The 22886-nt window shown below is 33.2% G+C and overlaps 1 protein-coding gene across 5 annotated transcripts in view; it reads left to right on the top strand.

Annotated features, from left to right (window-relative positions):
- LOC129247086 (sodium/potassium-transporting ATPase subunit beta-2) overlaps positions 1 to 22886 on the top strand; it is a 42268-nt gene that overhangs the window by 6445 nt on the left and 12937 nt on the right. The window contains exons 1-2 of one of the 5 annotated variants that reach the window (XM_054886004.1): positions 5838 to 6012; positions 9864 to 10260. The exons of 1 other annotated variant lie outside the window; for it this stretch is intronic. In XM_054886004.1, coding sequence (XP_054741979.1) covers positions 10122 to 10260 — 139 coding nt within the window. In that variant the 5' untranslated portion in view covers positions 5838 to 6012; positions 9864 to 10121. Of the gene's footprint in view, positions 1 to 5837; positions 6169 to 9863; positions 10261 to 22886 lie in introns of those variants that run through there. 3 more of the 5 variants (XM_054886002.1, XM_054886003.1, XM_054886005.1) reach the window with 3 other exon arrangements.

The raw sequence follows: 22886 nt of genomic DNA, 5'->3' as shown, positions 1-22886 counted from the left end.
TAGTTCTCATTCGGTAACTCATTCATTAGGCATTCATTCATTTCAGTCATCATCAATCATTCCATTTATTGTCAGTACAGTTCTACTATACTTATGCCATATACGGGACCTGCAAAGCAACAGTGCTTGTCTGATACCGACTAAAAAATTTATTAGTTACTAGGTTGTTCAATAAGTTTTGCGGTTTGATAAGAGAGGGAGCGGCTACTAGCCTCAATTTTTCTTGTTATGTTGGTACATTCTTCGGGTAAACGTACGTGAAGTTTCATTTCAATCTGCCTATTCATTCTTTGTTTACAAGCCATTACTCGTAAGTATCGACGTGTCACAGTATTTTCTACAATGGAAAAAATTGAGATTCGTGCGGTGATTGAATTTTTATTTTTGGAAAGTTTAAAAGCAAAGGAAATTTCTAAACGAATGTTCATAATGTATAAGAACTTTTCGTCACCAATTAGTACAGTAGAAAAATGGGTTGCTAAATTTAAACGTGGCCGCACAAGCCTTGAAGACCATCCATTTCAAGGACGTTCAGAACCATAGAAAAAATACAGGATATCGTATTGGAAAATTGTCGAATGACTGAAAGAGTTTTAGTGGAAGCGCTAGGCATCTCATTGGTCAGTGTTAACAATATTTTGACTGAGGTATTGGATTTCAGAAAGCTGTGTGCACAATGGGTGCCGCATTCGCTAACAATGGAACAAAAACACATTCGAATGCGACTTTCTCAGCAAAATTTAGAGCGTTTTCGAAAAGGTAAAGGGGATTTTGAGCGTTGATTCCTCATTCTGGATTAGACTTGGGTCTCTCACTAAGATCCTAAATCAAAACAAGAAACTAAAGAGTGGTGTGAATCTGGCACTTCGGCTCCGAAATGAGTTTGTGTCCAGAAATCGGTCAAGAAAGTGTTAGCATCAGCTTTTTGGGAGGCGAAAGGAGTTCAGTTTATGGATTATGGCGAACTGTTAATGCAATAAATTTTGAATATTATTGTAACATTTTAGACCAACTGAAGAAAAAAATTAGTGCAAAAGGACCCAGTTTACAAAAGAAAAAAAATCTCTTGCATCAGGAGAATGCACCGTGTCACAAGAGCATTTTGACAATGGCTAAAATCCATGAATTAAAATTAGAATTGTGGGAGCATCCGCTGTATCCACTAGATTTGGCCCCTACGACTACCATCTGTTTCCAGACCCAAAAAAATTCATGCGTGGAAAGCATTTTTATCGAATGATGAGATCTTCTGTGGAAGCGTATTTTTCAGGCCCTCCAGATTCTCAATTCAAGGATGAAATCCATGTATTGAAATCTCGTTGGAATAAGTGTATTGATGTTCACGGAGGTTATATGGAATAATTAAGTGTATTTCAAACTATAAAATAGAGATTTTCTTATCGAACGGCAAAACTTATTGACCAACCTAATAACTTAACTTAAGAAACTTAGTTTTACTTGAGAACATTAAGAAGCTTAACTTGACTTAAGAAGCGAAACTTAACTTAAGAAATGAAACTTGACTTAACTTAAGAAACGAGACTTAACTTAACTTAAGAAACCTAGCTTAACTTAAGAAACCTAACTGAACTTAAGAAACTTATGTTAACTTAAGAAACTTAATACAACTTAAGAAGCTTAACTTGACTTAAGAAACTTAACTTAACTTAAGAAACTTAACTTAACTTAAGAAACTTCACTTAACTTAATAAACTTAAATTTGCTTAACTTAAGAAACTTAACGTAACTTAAGAAACTTTACTTGACTTAAGACATTTAACTTAACTTAAAATCAACCATTATCAATCATTTCAATGATTTTTCTTTTATACCTCCTACAACAACTGTTGCCAATTGAGCCTAGACTAACTGAGCTGTATCAAAATAATATACTATTTAAATAGACCCCAACACTTGGATCACCTTAGTTTAGAAATATAATCAGTTTTTGTTAAAGTGCCCGAAAACCTAAAAAAAAATTCCACGCAATTTTCCTCCACTCATCTCACTTTTCTCAGTGTACCAAGTTGTGCATAGTTTTTTGCCAGCATACGCACAGTTAAGTGCATTGAACTACTATGTGTATACTATAAACTCGGCGAGTATTTGTATCCGCATACATACATATATCGGACGTATTTGCCAACACTCACCACACACACACCTGAGCTGCATAGCTGCGTTTTTCAGATACATACCAGTCAATGAGTGCGAATGCTTGGTGGATCACCCCGCGCGTGTGTGTGTGTGTATGGGTGTGTTGTGAACCATTTTACCCGGAGCAGCGGCCACAGACACACTATACTACACTATGCAACCCTTAATAACCGGAAAGTAATAGTCTCAGACTAACTATGAGGAAGACAGGAAGATACTCAAAAATGAGCGCAACCGCCAAGGAGCGCACCAAATGAGCTCATATGGAAACGATTGAGTAATAAAGAAATGGGCGCGCAAATTTTTGGCAATCCAAGCAGGTACACATATTATGAATTTACATGTATGCGCAAGATATTCACGAGTGTGTGTGGGTCTATAAAAATATTTTAATGAAATGTTGATTTGTTGATTCATTGTTATGGCGCTTCTTGGTGTTGTTGGTAAAAAATGATCGTGACATTTAAGTGATTGGTTGGTTATTCTGTAGAAATAGAACTTTATTACGAAGCGTGAAGAGAACATTTCGAGCTCAATTATGGGAATTTTCGCAAAGATTTTATTTTTTTACTCTGTTCTCTCAACATTTGTAAAAACGATAGTTGAATCATTCAAATAGCGGCACAGCACATGTGCGAGTATAGAGATATGTACACACTTAAATATTCATACAGAGATATGCAAATGAATAAGAGTTTGTTTTCGGTTTCACAAAAATGTATAGTATTAGGGTGAGCTCGTCAATTTTTTTAAAAGATGACGACAACTATTAAATTTTGAATTGATATTTATTCTATTCCCATATAATATGTATAAAAAATAATTGATTTTAAATTTTGTAACTTCTAACCAGATGATGATGTAAAAGACGAAAAACTCTTACAGCCTCATAAATAAATAAATAAACAAAATAAAAATAATCTCCATGCGGTTTTTTGCAGGACATAGATCGTGGGAATAGCAAAACAGAGGGGTCTCGAGAGATGAATACGAAGCTTGCATAATGATACTAAGGATGTTTTTGGTCAAATAGTTTTATTCAAGTTGAGATATGGGACGCATTTATTATCATTCAAATGCACTCTCCTCCGTAGAAGGAATTCGAAATAGACCTCACTACGGCAATTAAGGGTTCTCCCACCGGTTTAGGAGACCAAAATTTTGGTGTTTTCCGAGAATTTCGAGAACAAAGCAGGAATAATCAGAAATTGTTTAAGTTTAGAGGATATTTTATTTATATTTTCAGGTACACTTTTAAATTTTTTGAAGCTATTTCCGCGGTAGATAGTGGCGTTAGACCGTGCTGTCCATGGACGATCGCCATCCGAGTGTTTTGCTGATGGGAATTCCTGAAACTGCAATTTTTTTCTGTAATCAAGAGCAACTTTTTTATTAACAACATATTTCTTAAGAATATGAACCTAATTGTGGTAAAAAAATATTGAAAATCGCATGCTTTTGAGGCGCTTGAACACAAAGTAGTTTTTCTGTACCATAACCTTTCATACTGTCGAGTACAGCGTTAAAATCGATTGACGCACACCCAATTCTCCTTTCATGGATCTTTCCCACGACTTGGCGTAGTGTGAATATCTGATCGATTGTAGATTGCCCAAGTCTAAGGCCACACATATAAGGCCCAATCAGTTGGCTGATGGTGGTCTTCAGGCTTTCACCTAATAGGCGATATTTTGGAAACTAATCCCGCAGTAATTGGCGGAGATTGCAGAATCACCTCACTTGCGGATTTGGCAGAGCACAATTAAATTCCAATCATTCGACCATATTTTGGATGGGAGCTGATGCATGCACCTTGCCAGCTCCTCGTCGCTATGTTTGAATAGCTCAGCTAGGAGTTCATTGGCTCCCGTAACTTTGTTGTTCTTTAGCCACCTTATCGCTATGCTCACCTCGTCATGGTCGGGTAGCGAAACAACAGTCCCGTCGTCAACGTTTGGGTTGTCGGGATCTTCACATTCTCTGTGACATGCGCAGTTGTGACTATTTGACAAGTTCGAGAAGTATTCGCTCTATAATTTAAGTATGCTTGGATGTCAGTCCCCAGATCACCGTCTTCGTTCTTACGGGAAATTGCTAAAGTCTTGAAATCTTCTATAATCCGTCGAACTTTCTGATAGAATTTTGCTACTGGCCAGCATCTCAAGCTCTTCGCTCTCCCGTATTTCGACCTCTCGTATCTTCATTCTGTCAATATGTCTCTCTTCCTTTTTTACCTTCCAGTAGCGATCCCCCATGGCTCGGCTCCACATTGCGGCAGATCACAGCGTGACCGTATAGGCAGCAGTCTAGCCATTTCTTTGCACGGCAGCACGACAATTATCCGGTGTTCATTCCATTAGGTCTACTGCTAGTTTTGCGAAAACCACGCACCCTAGTAGCTGATCTTCCTAGGCACGCAAATATGTATCTCAGCGAGGCATAATTGTTTCGTACTGTAGCTACTTTGTATCTACATGCAAGTATAGGTAAAGTACGGAGTAGCGCAAATGTGCGAATGTGCAAATGACTGCATCACAACTTCTTCGTCTGCAGTGGCGATGACACTGCTTTCAATGAGTGCAGCTGCTTTGTTGCTGCTGCTGACATTTGCGCTGCTGAAGTTGTGGCATTTCGCAACATAAACATGCATGCCGTAGACCCATAGCTATGTTATATAGCTATGTGTATGGTATGACATCGCATGGTGAATACAAGTATATGTGTATGTGTGTGTATGTATTTTTGCAAACACGTGTATCAAAGTGTGCATGTGTGTCATCATATTGGGGTCAATGCGATGCTGACTGGAACAAAACCGTCACACAGACGCCAAGTGGAGTCAAGCTGACAAATTGAAATGAGTTGAGGCAACGACTGCGGCAACAGAATTGGACCGGGTGGGGCAGCAGGCGCGCAACCACTTATAAAGTGTTCCACTTCTTTGAGTAGTTGGTGTGTTGTGGCACAATATTTATGTTAATACATACATACTTCTTTGCTTCTGTAGTTGCCCTGATTTTTCTTCTTGAATGCGAAGAGAGATGAGGCGGATACATGCGCATACATAATGCTAAGGGTGGCGCTGCTTACAAGTTCTCCTCGCATACGCAATGCTGACAGTTGTGACTCAGCTTCTGCGTGTATTCATGTGCGAATGTAGAATTGCGTTGGCTGCCAGCGTCTATGTTTTTTAGATATCTACATAACTAAGTTAAGCCATTACTTCTGTGGCACAATAGTGCTTTGCACAACATATATTTCATGTACATACATACATACCTACTTATGTTTGCGCACGAAAAAATGCTTGAAATTTGAAAATCGTACAAAACAACCAAAATTATATACATAAAAATGTTGAAAGCCGACTCTGAAAACCAAAACAAAAGCAAATAAGCTCTCCTCACTATGCCTCGTCACGCCACACCGGGATGAGTCTGGCCGTTCGCCGTTTACACTCGAGTTCCCAAGCGCGCGCTCAGCGAGCATTGAGCGTTTTCTGAGTTTTGTCGGCCGCTTGGTTAGCTCGTACTCTGGCTCATTGTTTGCTTGTTTGGTTGGTAGGTTGGCTAGCTGACTGCTTGCCTGGTTGCTTTGCGTTGGGGTCTGAGTCTTTGCCATGCTACTGGCGCCTGGGCACTAACGGTTGGCGTACAGCAGACGGTATAGACAGGTTTCAGTCGAGTTGAGCATTTGTTTTGAGACGCGCACGCGAGCTACTCTCTAAGCGGGTTTTGTGTTTCTTATTCACAGAGCAGCTGCCTGTCAGTCTGCCTGCCTGCCTGCCGCTTCGCTTACTTGTGCTTGACTACACGTTTTTCAGTGTGTTTTAGACGTTGCGGGAGAGTTGGCTTTGTGAGTTGGTGACCGCATTTGGAAAATACCGCCGTAGTTCTTTATAAGAAGAACAAACAAAAATCGAAAAATTGTAATAAATTTCTTAAACCAATAAGTGGATTCATTTAAAATTTCTGTGTGCAAGCAAAAATTTGCTTTTTAAATCAGCAAAATGTATGTGTATAAGCTTCAATTTCACATCTCAAAGCAATTTTTGGCATTCAAGTCTCCGTCAGCCAAGTCTGTGTTTATGATTCAGCTAGAAAATGCTCGCTTAGCTCTCTTACACACACCCAAAACCGTGTTTGTTCGTTGGAACGTGAATTAAAACTTCAAAGAAAAAAGGTGTGGTTGTGTCGTTTGGTGCTCTCTTCTTCAAGCCACTTGGAAACTTCATTCGAAATGGCTTGAGACGATTTCTGCTTGGGCGGTTATACTATGAAATGCACGCAAGACAGAGTCTAAGACTTGAAATTTGACTATATTGATAGCGAGCGACTCAGGCACAAGACTAAGCAAGCTAAGACTAAGTGAGTGGTGTGTGAGAGCAAAGTGTGATAACGCCCGTCGAGTGTGATTATATTTAGAAATTTGTTCAAGAAAATTTGTTAAAAAAAGTCAAAATAAAAGTGTTTAACAACGTAAAAAAAAAACAAAACAATGTATTAAAAAAATAATTTAAAAAATTTAAAAAAGTCAGACATGCAAAAGAGACATGAGCATAAATCATGCATATATTCTATAAAGTCTAGGCCAAAAAACCAAAAAAATATGAGAACAAGTTTTTTTTATAAAATTCAAAAATAATAACAAAAAAAACGAATATAATAACCTAATTAAATTTTCTACAGCCAAAGTCGAAAAATTGAGAAATGAGCAAAACATTTTTTTATAAAATTGTCGAGTCAAAAAAGCGTTAAAAGAGCATACATTTTTTATAAAATTCAAAACAAAAATTTTAATGTAATATTAAATACTCTCAAGTCAAAGTCGAAAACTCAAAAAACAAAGAACAAAATTTTTGAGAAGACTACAAAACAAATGTGCCTTTAATTGAATATTAACAAGCCAATGTCTAATATAAACGAGCAAAAAATATTTTCGTAATTTTAAATATTTCCAAGTTAAAATTAATAAAGCAAAATTTTGAAAAAAAAAAATTTGTTTATAAAAAATAAACCCAAAATATTGATTAATATCAAATATTCTCATGCATAAAAGTAAAAAGAAAAACAAAACAAATAAATTCTATTGTGGAAATTGTAAAAAAATGTTTTCGTATTACTAAATATCTCCTTCTCCCTTCCCATCTCCTTTCTCCTCTCCCATGTATGGCACCACGAACTTCTTAATATTTGTCCAAGTGAGCCCCTAGCTAACAGCCATTTCACCTAACCTAAATATTTCCAAGTTAAAATTAATACAGCGAAAATTAAAAAAAAAATTTACAAGCATAAACTTGTTTCATAAAATTCCACGTAACCAAATATTTTCTTAATATTAAATATTCGCAAGTTAGAATGAAAAAAGCGAAAATATTAGAAACAAATTTTTTTTATAAAACTAGTTCTAAAAAACAACATTTCAAACATTAAATATTTATAAAAAAAAATTTTTTTTATATAATTAAAAAAAATGTTTTTCCAATAAAACTAAATATTTCCAAAATAAACTTCATACAGCGAAAATTTGAAAAACAAAAATTTACACAAAGCAATACGAGCATAAACTTTTTTATAAGATAAACAAATATTTTCTTAATACTATAGAATCCCAAGTTAAAATAAAAAAGCAAAAAAATTAGGAAGCATTTTTTTTTATAAAACTAGTTCTAAAACAAACGAAAATTCCAAACATTAAATATTTACATAACGATTTTTTTTTTTAATTAAAAAAAAAATGTTTTTCCAAAAAACTAAATATTTCCAAATTAAAATTAATACAGCGAAAACTTAAACAAAAAATTTTACACAAAGCAATACGAGCATAAACTTTTTTACAAAATTCCAAATAAACAAATATTTTCTTAATAAATATTTTTTATAAATCTAAAAAAAAAAAATATTTCTAAATATTCACAAAAAAAAATTTTTTTTGGGGAAATAAAAAAAAAAAACTAATATCAAATATTCACACGCTTAAAAGTCAAAAAAGCAAAACAATACGAGCATAAACTATTTGATAATTAAAACAAAAAAACATATTTTCCTAATTTTCAAGTTAAAATGAAACGTGGCAGCAATTTTTTTACAAATTTCCCAAAAAACATACATTTTTTGTAATGATACAAATTCACATATTAATTAAAAAAATGGTGTATTAAATTTATATTATAAAACTTTTGGAAAAAAAAATTCCAAATACTTAGTATATCCAAGTTAACTTCAATGAAGACACAATTCCGAAAAAAATTATGAAATTCTAAAAAAAGAAGAAATTTCCCTTATTTCAAATAATTCCACACATAAAAGTGAAAAAAAAGCAAAACAATACAAACATTAAAATATTTTATAAAACTCCAAACATAAACTTTTTTCTAAAAACATTTGCAATTTAAAATCATAAAAATAATAATAAATAATAATAAATAAAAATAATAATAAATAAATAAAATAAAAATCCAGGTTAAATCATGGAAAATATTTTATAATTTATTATATAAAATTCCAAAAACAAAAACAAATCCTGCTAAGTAATATATTTCCTAGTCGAAATCAATAAAGCGAAAATTTGAAAAAAAAAATTTGTTAAACTCAAAATTAACAAAAAATGACTTAATATCAAATATTCAGACACATAAAAGTCAAAAAACACAAAACAATACGAGCGTAAATTGTTTTATAAAATTTCAAAAAAAAAAACAAAAAAATATATTTTCCTAATACTAAATATTCCCAAATTATAATCAAAGACATAAAATTGTATGATTTTATTTTTTAATCCAAAAAAATTCATTTTCCCAGTAAGGGTTAGGATAACCTCAGATGAGGGATAGAAGTCCCCCAAAAGTGCAAATATTTCTGCCAAAAAACCCGCTCGCTATCTACACAAATATCAACAAAATTTCAACGCCAAACAGCCACATCGCGCATAGTATTCGTTTTATTTCATTTTCGGCAGCGCCAAGTCGACTTGACTTGACGTCAGTTGCTTTGAAATTAATTTATATTTCTACACATATACAAACATACATATGTATGTATGTATATATAATTGTCTGTCATTGCACTTTCTTTTACATTTTTCACACTGCATTTGCTCGATGCACTCAAAAGTGCAATTGTTAAGCGAATTCACGGCCAAAAACATTCGTCAACACACGTACACACACACACCTATGAACGTCCATTGGTCGCACTCACTTTCCTGTGTAAACTATTTCTAGACCAGCCATCGTCTGACATCCGATGTCCGACAATAATTCCGAAAATCGCGCCAGAAGGCCAGTTCAATAGTGACAATCGTCGCAGCGCGAAAAGTTCGAAAAACGCCGCCCATACACATACATACATACGTACAGGTATATACTCTTGTACTGCTTACTCACCGATAGCCAAATTCAAAAAATCTCAAAACTAATAATATTCACTATAATACAGTTGCGGGTGCGTGTGTCTGTGTGTGTGCGTGTGTAGTTTTTATAGTTTGTTACATCAATTGGCGCCTTGTAAGAGCGCAAAGCCGCATTAGCTGACTATTCAGCTTCCTAGAGTGAGTGGCCTTCGGTCGATCGGATGGGCAGTCGGTCAGCGTTGACAAAACCATCGCCTTCACGGAAATATTACGAATAATTATTGTAGTTGCAGGCTAATGTAATTGAATATTTTAGTGATAATATTTGTATTTATGTTCTACCATTACTGAAATAGGAAGCGCACACTTGCGTAAGTCCACGTGCTCAATACATAAATAAAAGGATCATTTGCTAACAAGATATGCACTGAGAAAATATTCAAAATTTTATGTAACAACGTGCAAGCGTTCGTGTACAAAGGTGCGAAGTTAAAGCAAAAACTCCGAGCTTCAAGCTCGCCATTGTAAAACAGTATAGTGTCTAGTGAAAGTCAAACACCAGCCAAAGTTTTAAAAACAAAAAACCAAAACACATTTACGATCTAAAGCTAAAAATGTCTAAGCCACACCCCATGGAGATATCCAATATGGATGTGGAATTCCACGAGCGCAAAGCAGAACCCTTTGTGCTGGGTAGATTTCTGTATAATTCACAGGAGGGTACGGTGATGGGACGTGACCGCACTTCGTGGGGTAAGTTGAACTGTTTATAACATAAAAATGCATCTCTATACCAGAATAAAAAGAAAATGTCATAGTAGAGTTCATTATAATTTTCCTATTGGCAAAATTGGAGCTTGCGAAAAGTGTTTGTTAGATTCGAACTTCGTCTTTAACCACTTGGAGCTCGGGTTTTTTTTTTCACAAAACTGTAACCGAAAAAATCAGGTTTTTTTATTTCGTATTTAAAAAATTTATATTATTTAAAAATAAAAATAACAAATGACATGTAGCGCTTGGCAAGCACGATTCCTTCATGTGTCGTATGTAATACAAGCATGTCGAAACCTGCCAGTATCACTCGGATTGGTTCGTCCGAGTATGTCCACCGCAAGTGAACGCTGTTCTTTCAAAATCATTAAGCGGATTTTCTAATCTTATCCGTCCTAGTCTTTAGAAGATAAAATTTGTTATTGGGGCAGCATAAACCTTTGGGGAACGCAGCTGAAGCCACTATTCTAACCAGATAAAAATATAATGCGGTAGTAAAGGGTGATAAGATTGAAGATAGGGTTTTTTTAACAGATCACGCGGCATCATAGTAAGTAAGTCTTTCTTTCAAGTCTTTACGCCCCTCAACAACGTTTACAAATCGTACAATTGTATATTATTACGAATATCGACATTCTGTGAAAAATGTTCATCGCGTGCTCAGGAGAACTTATGAGGCCCGTTTTATGGCTTAATGGCTACATCAATAAGTAAAATTGTCGTATTTAAGCTGAAGAGCAACCCGAGGCCATTCAATAGCACCCATTACATCCACTGGAAACAACCGTTTGGTGCGGTCTATGGACTGGAGGAATCATCAACTCAACTCATCAACTCTTCAAAGATGAGGCTGGCGCCAATATACCACTGAATAAATGACGTTTCGATGCCGGAAATTGAGTTTCGTGATCTCGACAACATTTGGTTCGAACAAGACGACGCTACTTGCCATACAGCCAGTGAAACAATGAATCAATGGATTTACAGTGTCGTCGTTGTGGCCACGGACCAGTGGATTGGCCACCAAGAACATCTGATATCACACCTTAAGACCTTTATTTGTTGGGTTATGTAAAGTCTAAATACTTCGGGGATAAACCAGCTTCGAGTGAGGTATTGAAAGTTAACAGTACTAAAGTTATTCGCGAGATACCAACCGAAGCCCTCCAGCGAGTCATTCAAAATTGATATTTACGGATGGCCGGAATACGGCGCAGCTGCGGCCAACATTTCAAAGAGACTATGAATAAAAAAGAAAGCCAAGAATGGTCCTACACAAAAATAATAAAGATTACCCATTCAGTTTGAACTTTCATTGTTTTATTTCCATTTAATATCCGATACTTTCCTTTGCGACTCCCCTGCTTTAAGCAGAACTGGTTACAACTGCATGGGATCGGTATACTTTTCGTCTCTTAAGGGGTCCCGTTGGTCTAGAGCTCGAAAATGTGGGGTATTTTCAGAAATATTTTTTACAATAAAAAATGAAAAACGATATTTAATTTTTTTTGGCTTTTTATTTAATTTCTTTTACATACAAAACTGAAAAAAAATTTAATTTTAATAATATTAAAAATCTCGCTGAAGTTGACTCTCCCGAAAAGTTGGACCTGGACGGTGTTGTCCATTTTGGGTCTTCTAATATATTTATCTGAAACAAAAAAACCAAAAAAAAAAACTATTAATCAGTATGACTGCAGCTATGTCCCGTACTAGAATAAAAAAAAATATTTACAAAATGGCGCGGTTTTGAATTGACACTCCAAAAATCGGGGTTTTTCAGTATTTTAATAAAAAAAATACGAAATCATTGAGATGATAATATGACTCTAGTACGGGTGATAGCCATTGTCTGCAACATATTAAAATTTCAGACGATTCTGTTGAATTTTTTTTTTTTTTTGTTGACACTTGAGTTTAAAGTTTTGAGACTGGCCGCGTGACGAATCTGACTCTAGCTGCTAAAAGGGATGTAGAATCGGAAATACTGGGAATATCCTTCCAAAAATTTGACAGTATATTCTTAAAAGCCTATACTTTTGAAATATCAAAAAAGAAAAGAAATCGATTTTTTGAAAATTCTAGACCACCGGGACCCCGTAAGGATATTGCTAACAAAAGTTTAAACTGTTTACTAAAACTCGCCATGTTACTTGGGCGGTGGCCGTAGCCGAATGGGTTGGTGCGTAACTACCATTCGGAATTCAGAGAGAACGTAGGTTCGAATCTCGGTGGAATACCAAAATTAAGAAAAACATTTTTCTAATAGCGGTCGCCCCTCGGCAGGCAATGGCAAACCTCCGACTGTATTTCTGCCATGAAAAAGCTCCTCATAAAAATATCTGCCGTTAGGAATCGGCTTGAAACTGTAGGTCCCTCTATTTGTGGAACAAAGCAAGAGGCACACCAAAATAGGAGGAGGAGCGGCCAAACACCCAAAAAGGGTGTACGCGCCAATTATATATGTATATATATGCTTAACACGTCTCGAACAACACTGGTAGCACTGCAGACCCTTATGGTATATGTAACCTAAGCTAGTGCGACATCTGACTTAAATGAAGTTCCTCATTTGGACCCTTCCCTGCCTTGTGGAGCTATCCGTAGCCTGCTATGTTATTTATTTTATAAATAGTATTTAATAATTTTGCTCTATATTCAATAAGAATTTGTTCAGTTCGCTAAATAAATAGATAAAAAAATATTTGCACACAACATCAATCTCATCTAAAATCTCTTGCAAGTATTCTTCATACTCATGTACATACAACCATGCATACAACCACACATAAGTGCGACAATCCACTGAATCGTTTCAACCGTATATTATATCAGTTTTAGTTGCGTCAGAGCGAAAAACCATATTTGGTTAAAAATTAATAAAAAATTTTGCTGTAACCTTGAGCAGCGATCATGTGCAAAATAATTTTCTCAAATATTTTCTTCCCGCCAGCTATTAATAATAACGCGATTAGTATTTGCGGCGCGCTTTAGAATGGTCATTAAAATAAAATCATGAACGTATTTAGGTGGAAATTGGCAAAGAAACTAAAGAAAATTGAAAAAAAATGTTGGAGTTTAAAAGCTTTAATACAAAAACCACATTCTCGCATAAAGGTGGCATTGATCATTCGCTTGCTATTAATAAAAATTCTATAATGAATTAAAAGGAATTTTGTATGTGCATGTATTAGTGTGCGTGATGCTGTAGGGCACGTGCTTTTAACTTAAGTGGGTTACTATAATTGGAAAATATTAAATTTTACTGGAAGACAACTGTTTTTCACCAGAAATAGTTACTATTTTTATGTCCGTTTTGATAATTAAAACTTCACTGTGGGTACTTAATAGGCGATTCGAATATTTCTTTAAAGTTAATTATTGCTTTTAATTGCGCTGAAATTAAACTAAGGCATGTTGACAGACGATCTTGCTTATTATTTCTGATTTATTTCTGATATTTACAGACAATTCTGTAATTGTTTAGAATGAAGTTTTTAATAAGCTCTGAGTCATTGTTACTTCGTAGAAATCTGTAAGTCTGACTAGAAAGAGAATGCCTTGTACCCGAGACGCACGATCAGTGTCTGCTCTGATTAGGCAAAAAAAAAAACAAAAAATGCAGTCAGAGTATTGAGCTTCTACGTTCGCATTGCTTCAACGAACTGCACTTTTTAGTGCATATTTCGACCTAACAAATTGAGTGCCATGTCGCATATTTTTGTACGACACCTAATACTTCCTGGGTTGTCATGGCATACGAAAAGTTGTAATCTAAAAAAATTATATATAGTATTTCATGAAATTATACATGCATTTTTTATGTTTCTATAGTAAAGGCCTATAATTAAAAAAAATTGTGGTAAAATTTGCATAGCACTGTGATGATTTTTACGATTCCCATTCTGTCATAAGGCCATTTTGTACAAAAACATACGACATCTAAAAGCAGCTATGAAATCCAAAGTAAATAACAGAGTAGAGATCATCTCTTTATCTTCCTCTTCTACTACTTCTTCTGTAGAAGTCAAGTGTTTGCACACCTTTATAAGGGAAATCAGGGTGCTAAGTCTATGCTTATTTTGGCTTAGCAGAGGTTCTGTGCGTTTAGCATTGAGAGTCGGTCACGATTGTCGGGCGACCCTGTAAGTGAGTTCATTGCGCCATCTTTTATAAGAAAAAAGGAGCTCAATCCTGATTTGCGATATCTAGGGCAACTGAGGTAATCTGAAGGATGTCTGTGGAGGCAATAGTGAATATTTATTTACGAAAATTTAGACTTTTACTGAAGCTAGCAAAAAAGAGTTATCGGTAATTATACAGTATGTGTCATAAGAAAAGAACCGTTTTTGTTTTTCTTGTAAGTTCAAGATATATTTCGTTCTGCTTTTTGCTGCCTAATAGTCTCACTCAAGGGCTACGACGCCAGTGCTAACTCAGGTTAGTGCCGTTCGAAACCTTCCCGTAAACGCAACCAAACAAAAATGAGTGAGAAGTACGCGAAGTGTTTTGCGGCAGTATTTTTATGCACGCATTCGAAAGGGCCAAAATTATCTTACGCCGCGTCTGCAAAAGTAAATAAAAAATCAAACAAATTTGTTGTGATGTGGAATCAGCGGTATAAAGTATACGAAAATGTTGATGATTATTTCAAGCGCGGCTTGAAACGAGTGACGACAAAAAAGCACGATAAAGTGATCGTCCAACTTTTTAAGCGGGACCCTTCTTTGTGACTACGTCAAGCACGATTTGTTCTTGCTAACAAGGGAATATATGTGAGTATCAACACCATCGAATGTCGACTAAAGGAGGCGAACATATCCTACCGTCCCACATCATCAAAATCAATGCTCTCAGAAAAACACATTGAGAAACAACAAAACAAGAAAATGGCTTCACAGTGATGGACTGGCCTTCCTAGTCCCCAGACACCAACCCCATTGAAAATGTGTGGTGAACTATGAAAACGCATCTTGCCGGAAAGCTAGTCTACGATCTAAAGCAACTCGTGTATCGTGAGTTCGCAAAATCTAGGCCTGTTTGTCGACGAACTACACAGAAAAGCTGGTTTAAAGCATGAAGAAGATGGCAGGCTATACTCGAGAACTATGAAGACTACACGGCTCTTAGATTAATTGCGACTCGTAGTTTTGTACATACTTTCATGTAAAAAAAAATTTTAAATATATATATTTTATACTTCATGAATAACTGCGGTCCCTTTTTTCTGTCACAGACTGTAAATATATTTTAGTCTTCTGTTGGAGTAGAAATAGGTTACTGATTTTTGTTTGTTTGTATTTTTATGACTTCTTATATTCTGCACACAATAACTTTGTAATATTTCATCGTTAAATGACATCAATTCAACTTCGTTTTGTTAGTAGAAATATAAGTTACAACCATTGTTTTTTTTTGTTTTTTTGTTAAGTCTATTTTCTTTATTAATAGGAAGTAGTCACCGTAGCACTACTTGACGCTGGTCAACGCGGTACCAACAGAGAAAAGTGAACTATTTAAAATTTATTTTACAAGGCAAATCTAAGAAAAACTATTTAGTCTTTGTACTACAGGTGGCAAGCCGTGACTTAAAATAATGATTTCACAACAAAAGTAGGCCGAAAAGAATAAAAAATTATTTAATAAATAGTTTTAGCCTTGTCTGTCTGTCCATCTGTTCATATGCATACTTGTTGAGACGAATGAAAATTGAGATATCTGAGTGAAACTTAGTACACAAGTTGCCATTGGCCCCAGGTGGATTGGTATTGAAAGTGAGGAATATCGGACGGTAAGCAGGTACGCCTTCCATTTGATGAAAGATTAAAAAAATGCTTAGACATTTTTTTTAAGTAAATAGTAATAGCGGCCGCCATAGCCGAATAGGTTAGTGCGTTACTACCATTCGGAATTCAGAGAAAACGTAGGTTCAAGTCTCGATGAAAGACCAAAATGAAGAAAAAGTTTTTTCTAATAGCGGTCGCCCATCAGCAGGCAATGGCAAACCTACGAGTGTATTTCTGTATTTCTGCCTTGAAAAATCCACTCATAAAAAACATATGCCGTTCTTGTTGGCAAGAGAGATACTACGTTGGATTTCAAGGCTCACATTATTATGGGTGTTAATGCTGGTTCCTAAATAAACGAAGTCTTTTACAGCTTCGAAACTATAACTGTCAACAGTGACGTGGGTGTCGATACGCGAGTGCGCCGACTGTTTGTTTGATGACAGGAGGTTCTTCGTTTTGTCCACTTTGTCTATTCTATAAGACTTATTTATTAACTCTAATTTCGACCCTTCATTCAAAGTGTAGAGTTTGCTCGGAGCAAAATCTGTCAAAAGCCATATTCAATTCACAACTACAGGGTGGTCAATCTAGCGTCAGAAATTCGAACTACCATTTTGTTTACTCTGATACCTAAAACAATATCTGTGGTGTTTCAGAAAATTGCAAAATGGGTAGTTTTTCGCTTGAATATAGAATCCATACAAATAGAATATTCTTTGAAAATAACCAGCTGAAACGGTGATGTCTATAAGCCGGCTAAATGCTGGGACTTGACATCAAAACGATTCCATGTCAAGCGATCCAAGTATTTTAGTGAGTGTCGCAGGCTTGAGTATAATAAGAAGTAAACTGAACAAGTTTTGCAAAAAAATTGTATTTTTGCGATCTTTTAATGTTGAAAATTTGGGAATACAGTTTTTTAAGGGAAATACCTTCGGTTCATTTTAACATTAAAACAATTTTTTTTTTGAACTTTTAAATTTTTTTTTCAGAATTTTTTGATTAGTAATTTTTTTTTTGATTTTTTAAAAAGAAATATACTTTTAAAAAAAAAAATTTTTTTTTTTGATTTTTTAAAAAGAAATATACTTAAAAAAAAAACAATTTCTAAGAAAATTTTATTTTATTGCTATATATTTTTTTTTGTTGTTTAAAATTTTGAGGAAAAAAATGTTATTTTAGTTTTTTAAAAATACTCATCACAAACTTTTGACGTTTTTTTTCATTAATAACTGAGACCATTTACTAACAGTTTTTTTTTTAATTTTTTTGGAGGAATTTACATTTTATTTTGTTGTTAAAAATTTTGAGAAAAAATTGTTTGCAGTTTTCTAAAAACACCCATGACAGACTTTCGCCTTGTTCTATTCAATTCATAATTGAAACTACCGTATACTCTCCATTACCATACAGTAATCTCCGCTTAAAATAATCACAAGTAACAGATATTCCACTCACAGATAACAGATAAATAAAAACAGAATAATAAAATCGTGCTTAATTTAGTAAGGGGTTTTTCAAAACTTACAAAAACCAATTTATTTAAAATATTGAAAAACCTAATATTTTATTTGAATAAATAGTTTTTGAAATATCACCTACAAAAAAAAAGTTTTTTCTATATTTTCAAAAAAAAATTTATTTGAATAAATAGTGTTTCAAACATTGCAAAACAAAAGTTTCATCAAAGTTTTGAAAAAAAAAAACATTTTTAATTTGAAGAAAAAGTTTTTTTTAAAAATTACCAAAAAAACGTTTTTTCAAAGTTTTTAAAATTTTTTTATATTTTTTGTTTCAAATATTACAAAACACAAGTTTCATCAAAATTTTGAATTTTTTTTCAAAAATTACAAAATTCAAATATCTTAAAAGTTTCGATATTTTTTTTTTCATTTAAACAAATATTTTTTCAAAATATTTCAATATTTCAAATATTTTTTCACAAATGTGTTAAAAATTTTGAAAAAAACATTTTATTTGAATAAATAGTTTTTCAAAAATTCCAAAAAAAAAACGTTTTTTCTAAGTTTTCAAAATTTTTTTATTTTAATAAATAGTGTTTCAAAAATTACGAAACACAAGTTTCATAAAAATTTTGTAATTTTTTTTTTTATTTGAATAAAAAGTTTTTCAAAAATTACAAAATTCAAGTATCTTAAAAGAGTCGAATTTTTTCTTTTTGTTTTAGCAAATAGTTTTTCAAAAATTATAAAAAAATGTCTTCAAAATTTTGAAAAAAACAAATTTTATTTGAATAAATAATTTCACAAAAATTACAAAAAAAAGTTAAAAAAAAATGTTAAGTATATTCTAACTTTGTCATTAAAAAAAGAATTAGGTAGATGTTAAAAAGAACTCTACACCAAAAATTGCAACATTGAAAGATCACAGAATTAAAAAAAATGTTCAGTTCACATTCGTTAGGAGCATTTTTTTATATAATCAGGTAGATAATTTCATGGTATTTATTTTTTGAATATGACATCCGGCATATGTCCGCTCTGGCTACCAGACTATGTAGTCCGAGACTATGTAGTCCATTCGACCAGTCCAATTGTTGACTCCTTTTTCCAATAAGTCTGAATAATAAATCTAAATGAGCCCAATCAGCAAAAATGTGACTCAAACGTTGGTCATTTGGCTCCAATTCTTGCACAACCTGTATTTTATAGACACGAAAGCCAAGACGCTTACTTAAAATTTTCTACGTAGTAGGAGGACAAAGGACAGAGAGTTAAGAACGATTTCGAATCGACATTTCGGCATCTTCTTCAACACTTCGATCTATAAACTTCGACAACTATTTTTTTTTTCTTCAAAGTACATTTTCACAATTTGGAAGCGTCAAATCATAGTTAACGATATCGATAATTCTCATGTAGCTAAAAACACACTCGATATAAGAAGTAAAGCTTACAAATGAAACAATTTCAGAAAAATTTGGTTCACTTGACATGGAATCGCTTTCCAATAGACTACTTTTAGTGGGGCGAAATTAACGATAAAGGTTACGTCAACTCTCCAGAGACGATTTAAGGGTTGAAATATTGCATCTTAGTTGCTATTGGCGAGATCAGTGCCTAAATTCACGAAATGGTACAGAAAAATTATGTGGAGAGAATGCACTACTATAAAACTAGCCGTCGATTCGCTCCCACGACAGTCGGTTCTAAGTAACCGGCCAGCGACCCAGATTTATAACCGGTCGCGGACTATCACTTCAGCAGCATTCCGCGTATTTATGAGAGAATAAAGATATGTTCCATTTTTAATGACAAGGTTTCCTTTTTTTAATATCAAAAAATATACATTAAAAAAATTCAAACGTTTTTAACTATAAAGGAATTGAATTCCAAATACTATATGCACCACCCTGTATTACAATTTTGATATCCGACTGCCTGTGTAAGTGATAACTCAACTAAAATTTGAAATATATTAAGGAAAGTTAGTTTTAGCACGAAGCAAACAGATATGACGAAGTTAGGCCATCCACATAACGGTGATTTTCAGATATGATTTGAGGCGATATTTCTTGTGACTAACCAAGGAAAGGTGCTAAAATTTAGTATAAATAAAGCGAGGTTCGGTAAATGGAAGGCAAGCAGAGGAAAAGAAAGAAAACTTTGATACAATTTAAAAAAATGAATTTTTGGTTGAAATTAGAACGTTCACCTGATATACAAATGTACTCGTACATATGTACGCATAAATTTCAGTTCTCAATGAATTTCTATTCTCCAATATTTGTTGTTGTATATTTTATTTCGCACTCCCACAATATTATAAAAAGTAGCACCAGTGCATCTTAAGAAATTTGGAATATTTCTAAAAAAAATTAAGATATTTTCAAGTGTATTTATCCCCTATCTTCTTGCGTCTTATGTTTGCAAGTTTTGCATTTCCTAATAAAATCTAAAAATACCAAAGAAAAATCAAGAAATGCCATTAATAAATATCTGCCAGCGGTGCGTTTAGAAATCGAACAACTACAATGCAGTACGCAATGAGTTGATGCTGAGAGTGCCAGAGCGCATCATGCTGATGACAAGAGCTGAGGCTCTTATTGAGGCGTTGGTGCATTTTGGCGCTCTCTAACAGCAGCAGTACGCACGCCAGCATATCTGTACGCCCTTTCGCCCCCCCACAAGTTGCCCAACAAATTTGTCTACCTGCATAAGTGTGTGTGAAAGACCATTGGCCGCGTAGTGTAAACAGTATTTAGTGACCAAATGTCAGTATAAACATGTTTTATTACTTTTTTTTCATTTTCTTTTTTTTTTCAATTAATATTTTATTATTATTTGCTTCTTGACTCAAGTCGATTTGATGGCATTTTCTCACGTTCGCTCATTCCACAAAAGTTCTTTTATAGTTCCAATTTCCATTTGTTTGTTTACTCAGCGAAATACTATACTTTTGTTTATATTAACACTAGCAACTATTTGTAAAGGTGTGTGTGTGTGCGTATAGGTATTATTTTAGTCATCAGCAGCTCACTTAGTTACACCTAACCTAACTTCTGCTCTTTCGATTTACTGCATATGCACCTTAACTGGTTCGCCTGCATTGGTTAATGTTTCAGTTAATATTTATGTGCGTCGAGTTTGGTTTTGTTTTCAGTTGCCTCCCTCGGTCAATAGCACAGAATTAAGTAGCCAAACGCAAGTGTTGTGACCAAAATAGAGTTCGCTCTTCTTCTTCTAGCTCTAGCTACTTCTCCCCACCTTTGCAGTCAGTTTTTTAGCGTCGCTTCTGTTTTTGTCATGTTTCAACCTACGTCACTTGTAATGCCGGTTAGACGGAGACAACTGTCGCTGTCGTTGTATGTGTCTGTCCGGAGTCGTATTCATTGAGGTTATGTTGTGTACCATTCAGTTTTGTTTATTACATTTTGGTCGAAACCAGAAATAGTATTTGAGTAGTGTTTTACGAGGTAAATTTTACTTGTTGAGTGACATAGCGGCACCGCACCTCAAATGAGTGCGTGAGTGAGTGGGACGCAAAGCAGTAGAAGCGGAGTGACAAATTGTTCTCAGCATTAATTTGTTGGCAGTGCTCTCTAAGTGGCCCACGTGGAAATTTTAATGGATTTTTCTTGGAATATTTTTATTGAATAATAAGTGTTTGATTTTCATAATTTTGCTATTGCCCTTATTTTAAGAATTTTAGTCGATGTGTTAAGTTAGTCACCTATTTTTTATTTAAAGTTCAGCCGCGCCGCCAACGCTTTGAAATCCGTCATTGAGTTCCCGTGGAAAAATTTTTCCTTAAATTGGATATAAAATAGTTTTAGATCAAAATTTATTATTATTTTTATTTTTTATTTTCATTTTTTAGAATAAAACCTACTTAAAACAATTTTCAAAACTTAAGGAACTTTTTTTGCTTGTAATTTTCGAAAAAATCAATAATGGAAAAATTAAAGGAAGCTTTGAGGAGAGTGTTTTTTAAAATGTTAAAAAAAATTGTTTACCAAAAATTTTTTCAAAAAAATTAGTTTTTTTCAGAATTTTTTTTTTTATTTTTATTTTACCCTGAAACAAAAAACAAAATAAAATCTTCGAGAAGAACCAACGATGTTTAACTTAAACAAACTTCATACCAAAATTTTCAACCTTAAATAAATCGCAAAATTGCATAATTTTTGTCACAATTTTCCAACATAATTCCTATTATAGTCATATCTACAAAGACTACAATGAAATAATTTTAAGTTATTTATTTTTTTTTTTAGAATAAAATATACTTAAAACGATTTTCAAAATTTTAGGTTTTTTTGATTTTTTTTTCGTAATTTTCGAAAAAATTAATAAAGAAAAAATTAAAAAGGAGTTTAAAGAAGGTTTTTTTTTAAACGACTAAAACACTGTTTACAAAAAATTTTTCCAAAAAAAAAATTTTTTTTTCAGAAGTTTTTTTTTAAATTTTTATGTTATCTTGAAATAAAAAAAAGTATATTATAAAATTGTTGAAAAGAACCAAAGATATTTGACTTTAAGAACCTCCATACCAAAATTTTCAACCTTAAATAAATCGCAAAATTACATCATGTTTGTCAGAATTTTTTCAGTTTACTTCTTATTATAGTCAAGCCTACAAAGACTATAATAAAAAAATTTAATAAAAGTTGTTTAATTTTTTAAAATAAAGTATATTTATTAAAATAGGAAATGTGAGGAATTTTTTTTTTTTATTTCCGAAAAAATTGAATGAAAATTTAAAGGGGAGCGTTTTACCAAAATGTCAACAAAACGCTTTTGTTTTTGCAGAAAATAATTTTTTTTTGCGGAAAATTTGTTTAAAACATATATTTTATCCTAAAACACAAACCAAAATATTATAAAATTTTTAAAAAGGCTAAAGAACTCCATACAAAAATTTTTAACATTAAATAAATTGCAAAATTACAATTTTTTTCAGAATTCTCCAATATATTGTAATTATTATTTAGTGAAACCTGAAGAGACTATAATGAAAAAATTATAATATATTTATTTTCATCTTTTATAATAGAGTAAAACATATGTACATATTTAAACATTTTTTTTTTTTTGATAATTTGAGGATTTTGTTTTTGTGATATTCGAAAAAATGCATATAATAATGAAAAAATGTAACGAACAGGGAGTGTTTTGCAAAATTTTGAAAAAAACAATTTTATTCCAGAAAAATTTTGTATAATAAAATAGTTAAAAATTTAATTAATTTCCGGAATTTTTGTTTTTCAAAATGTGAGTGGAATAAAAATTTTATTTTTTTATTCAAAATTTTTTGCGGGAGTGTTTTGCAAAAAATTTTGAAAAAAAATAAAATTTT

The sequence above is a fragment of the Anastrepha obliqua genome, chromosome 5 (genome assembly GCF_027943255.1).
Source record: "Anastrepha obliqua isolate idAnaObli1 chromosome 5, idAnaObli1_1.0, whole genome shotgun sequence".
Lineage (NCBI taxonomy): Eukaryota > Metazoa > Arthropoda > Insecta > Diptera > Tephritidae > Anastrepha > Anastrepha obliqua.
The sequence above is the reverse complement of the archived record's forward strand: the minus strand, read 5'-3'. Positions and strand labels throughout refer to the sequence as shown.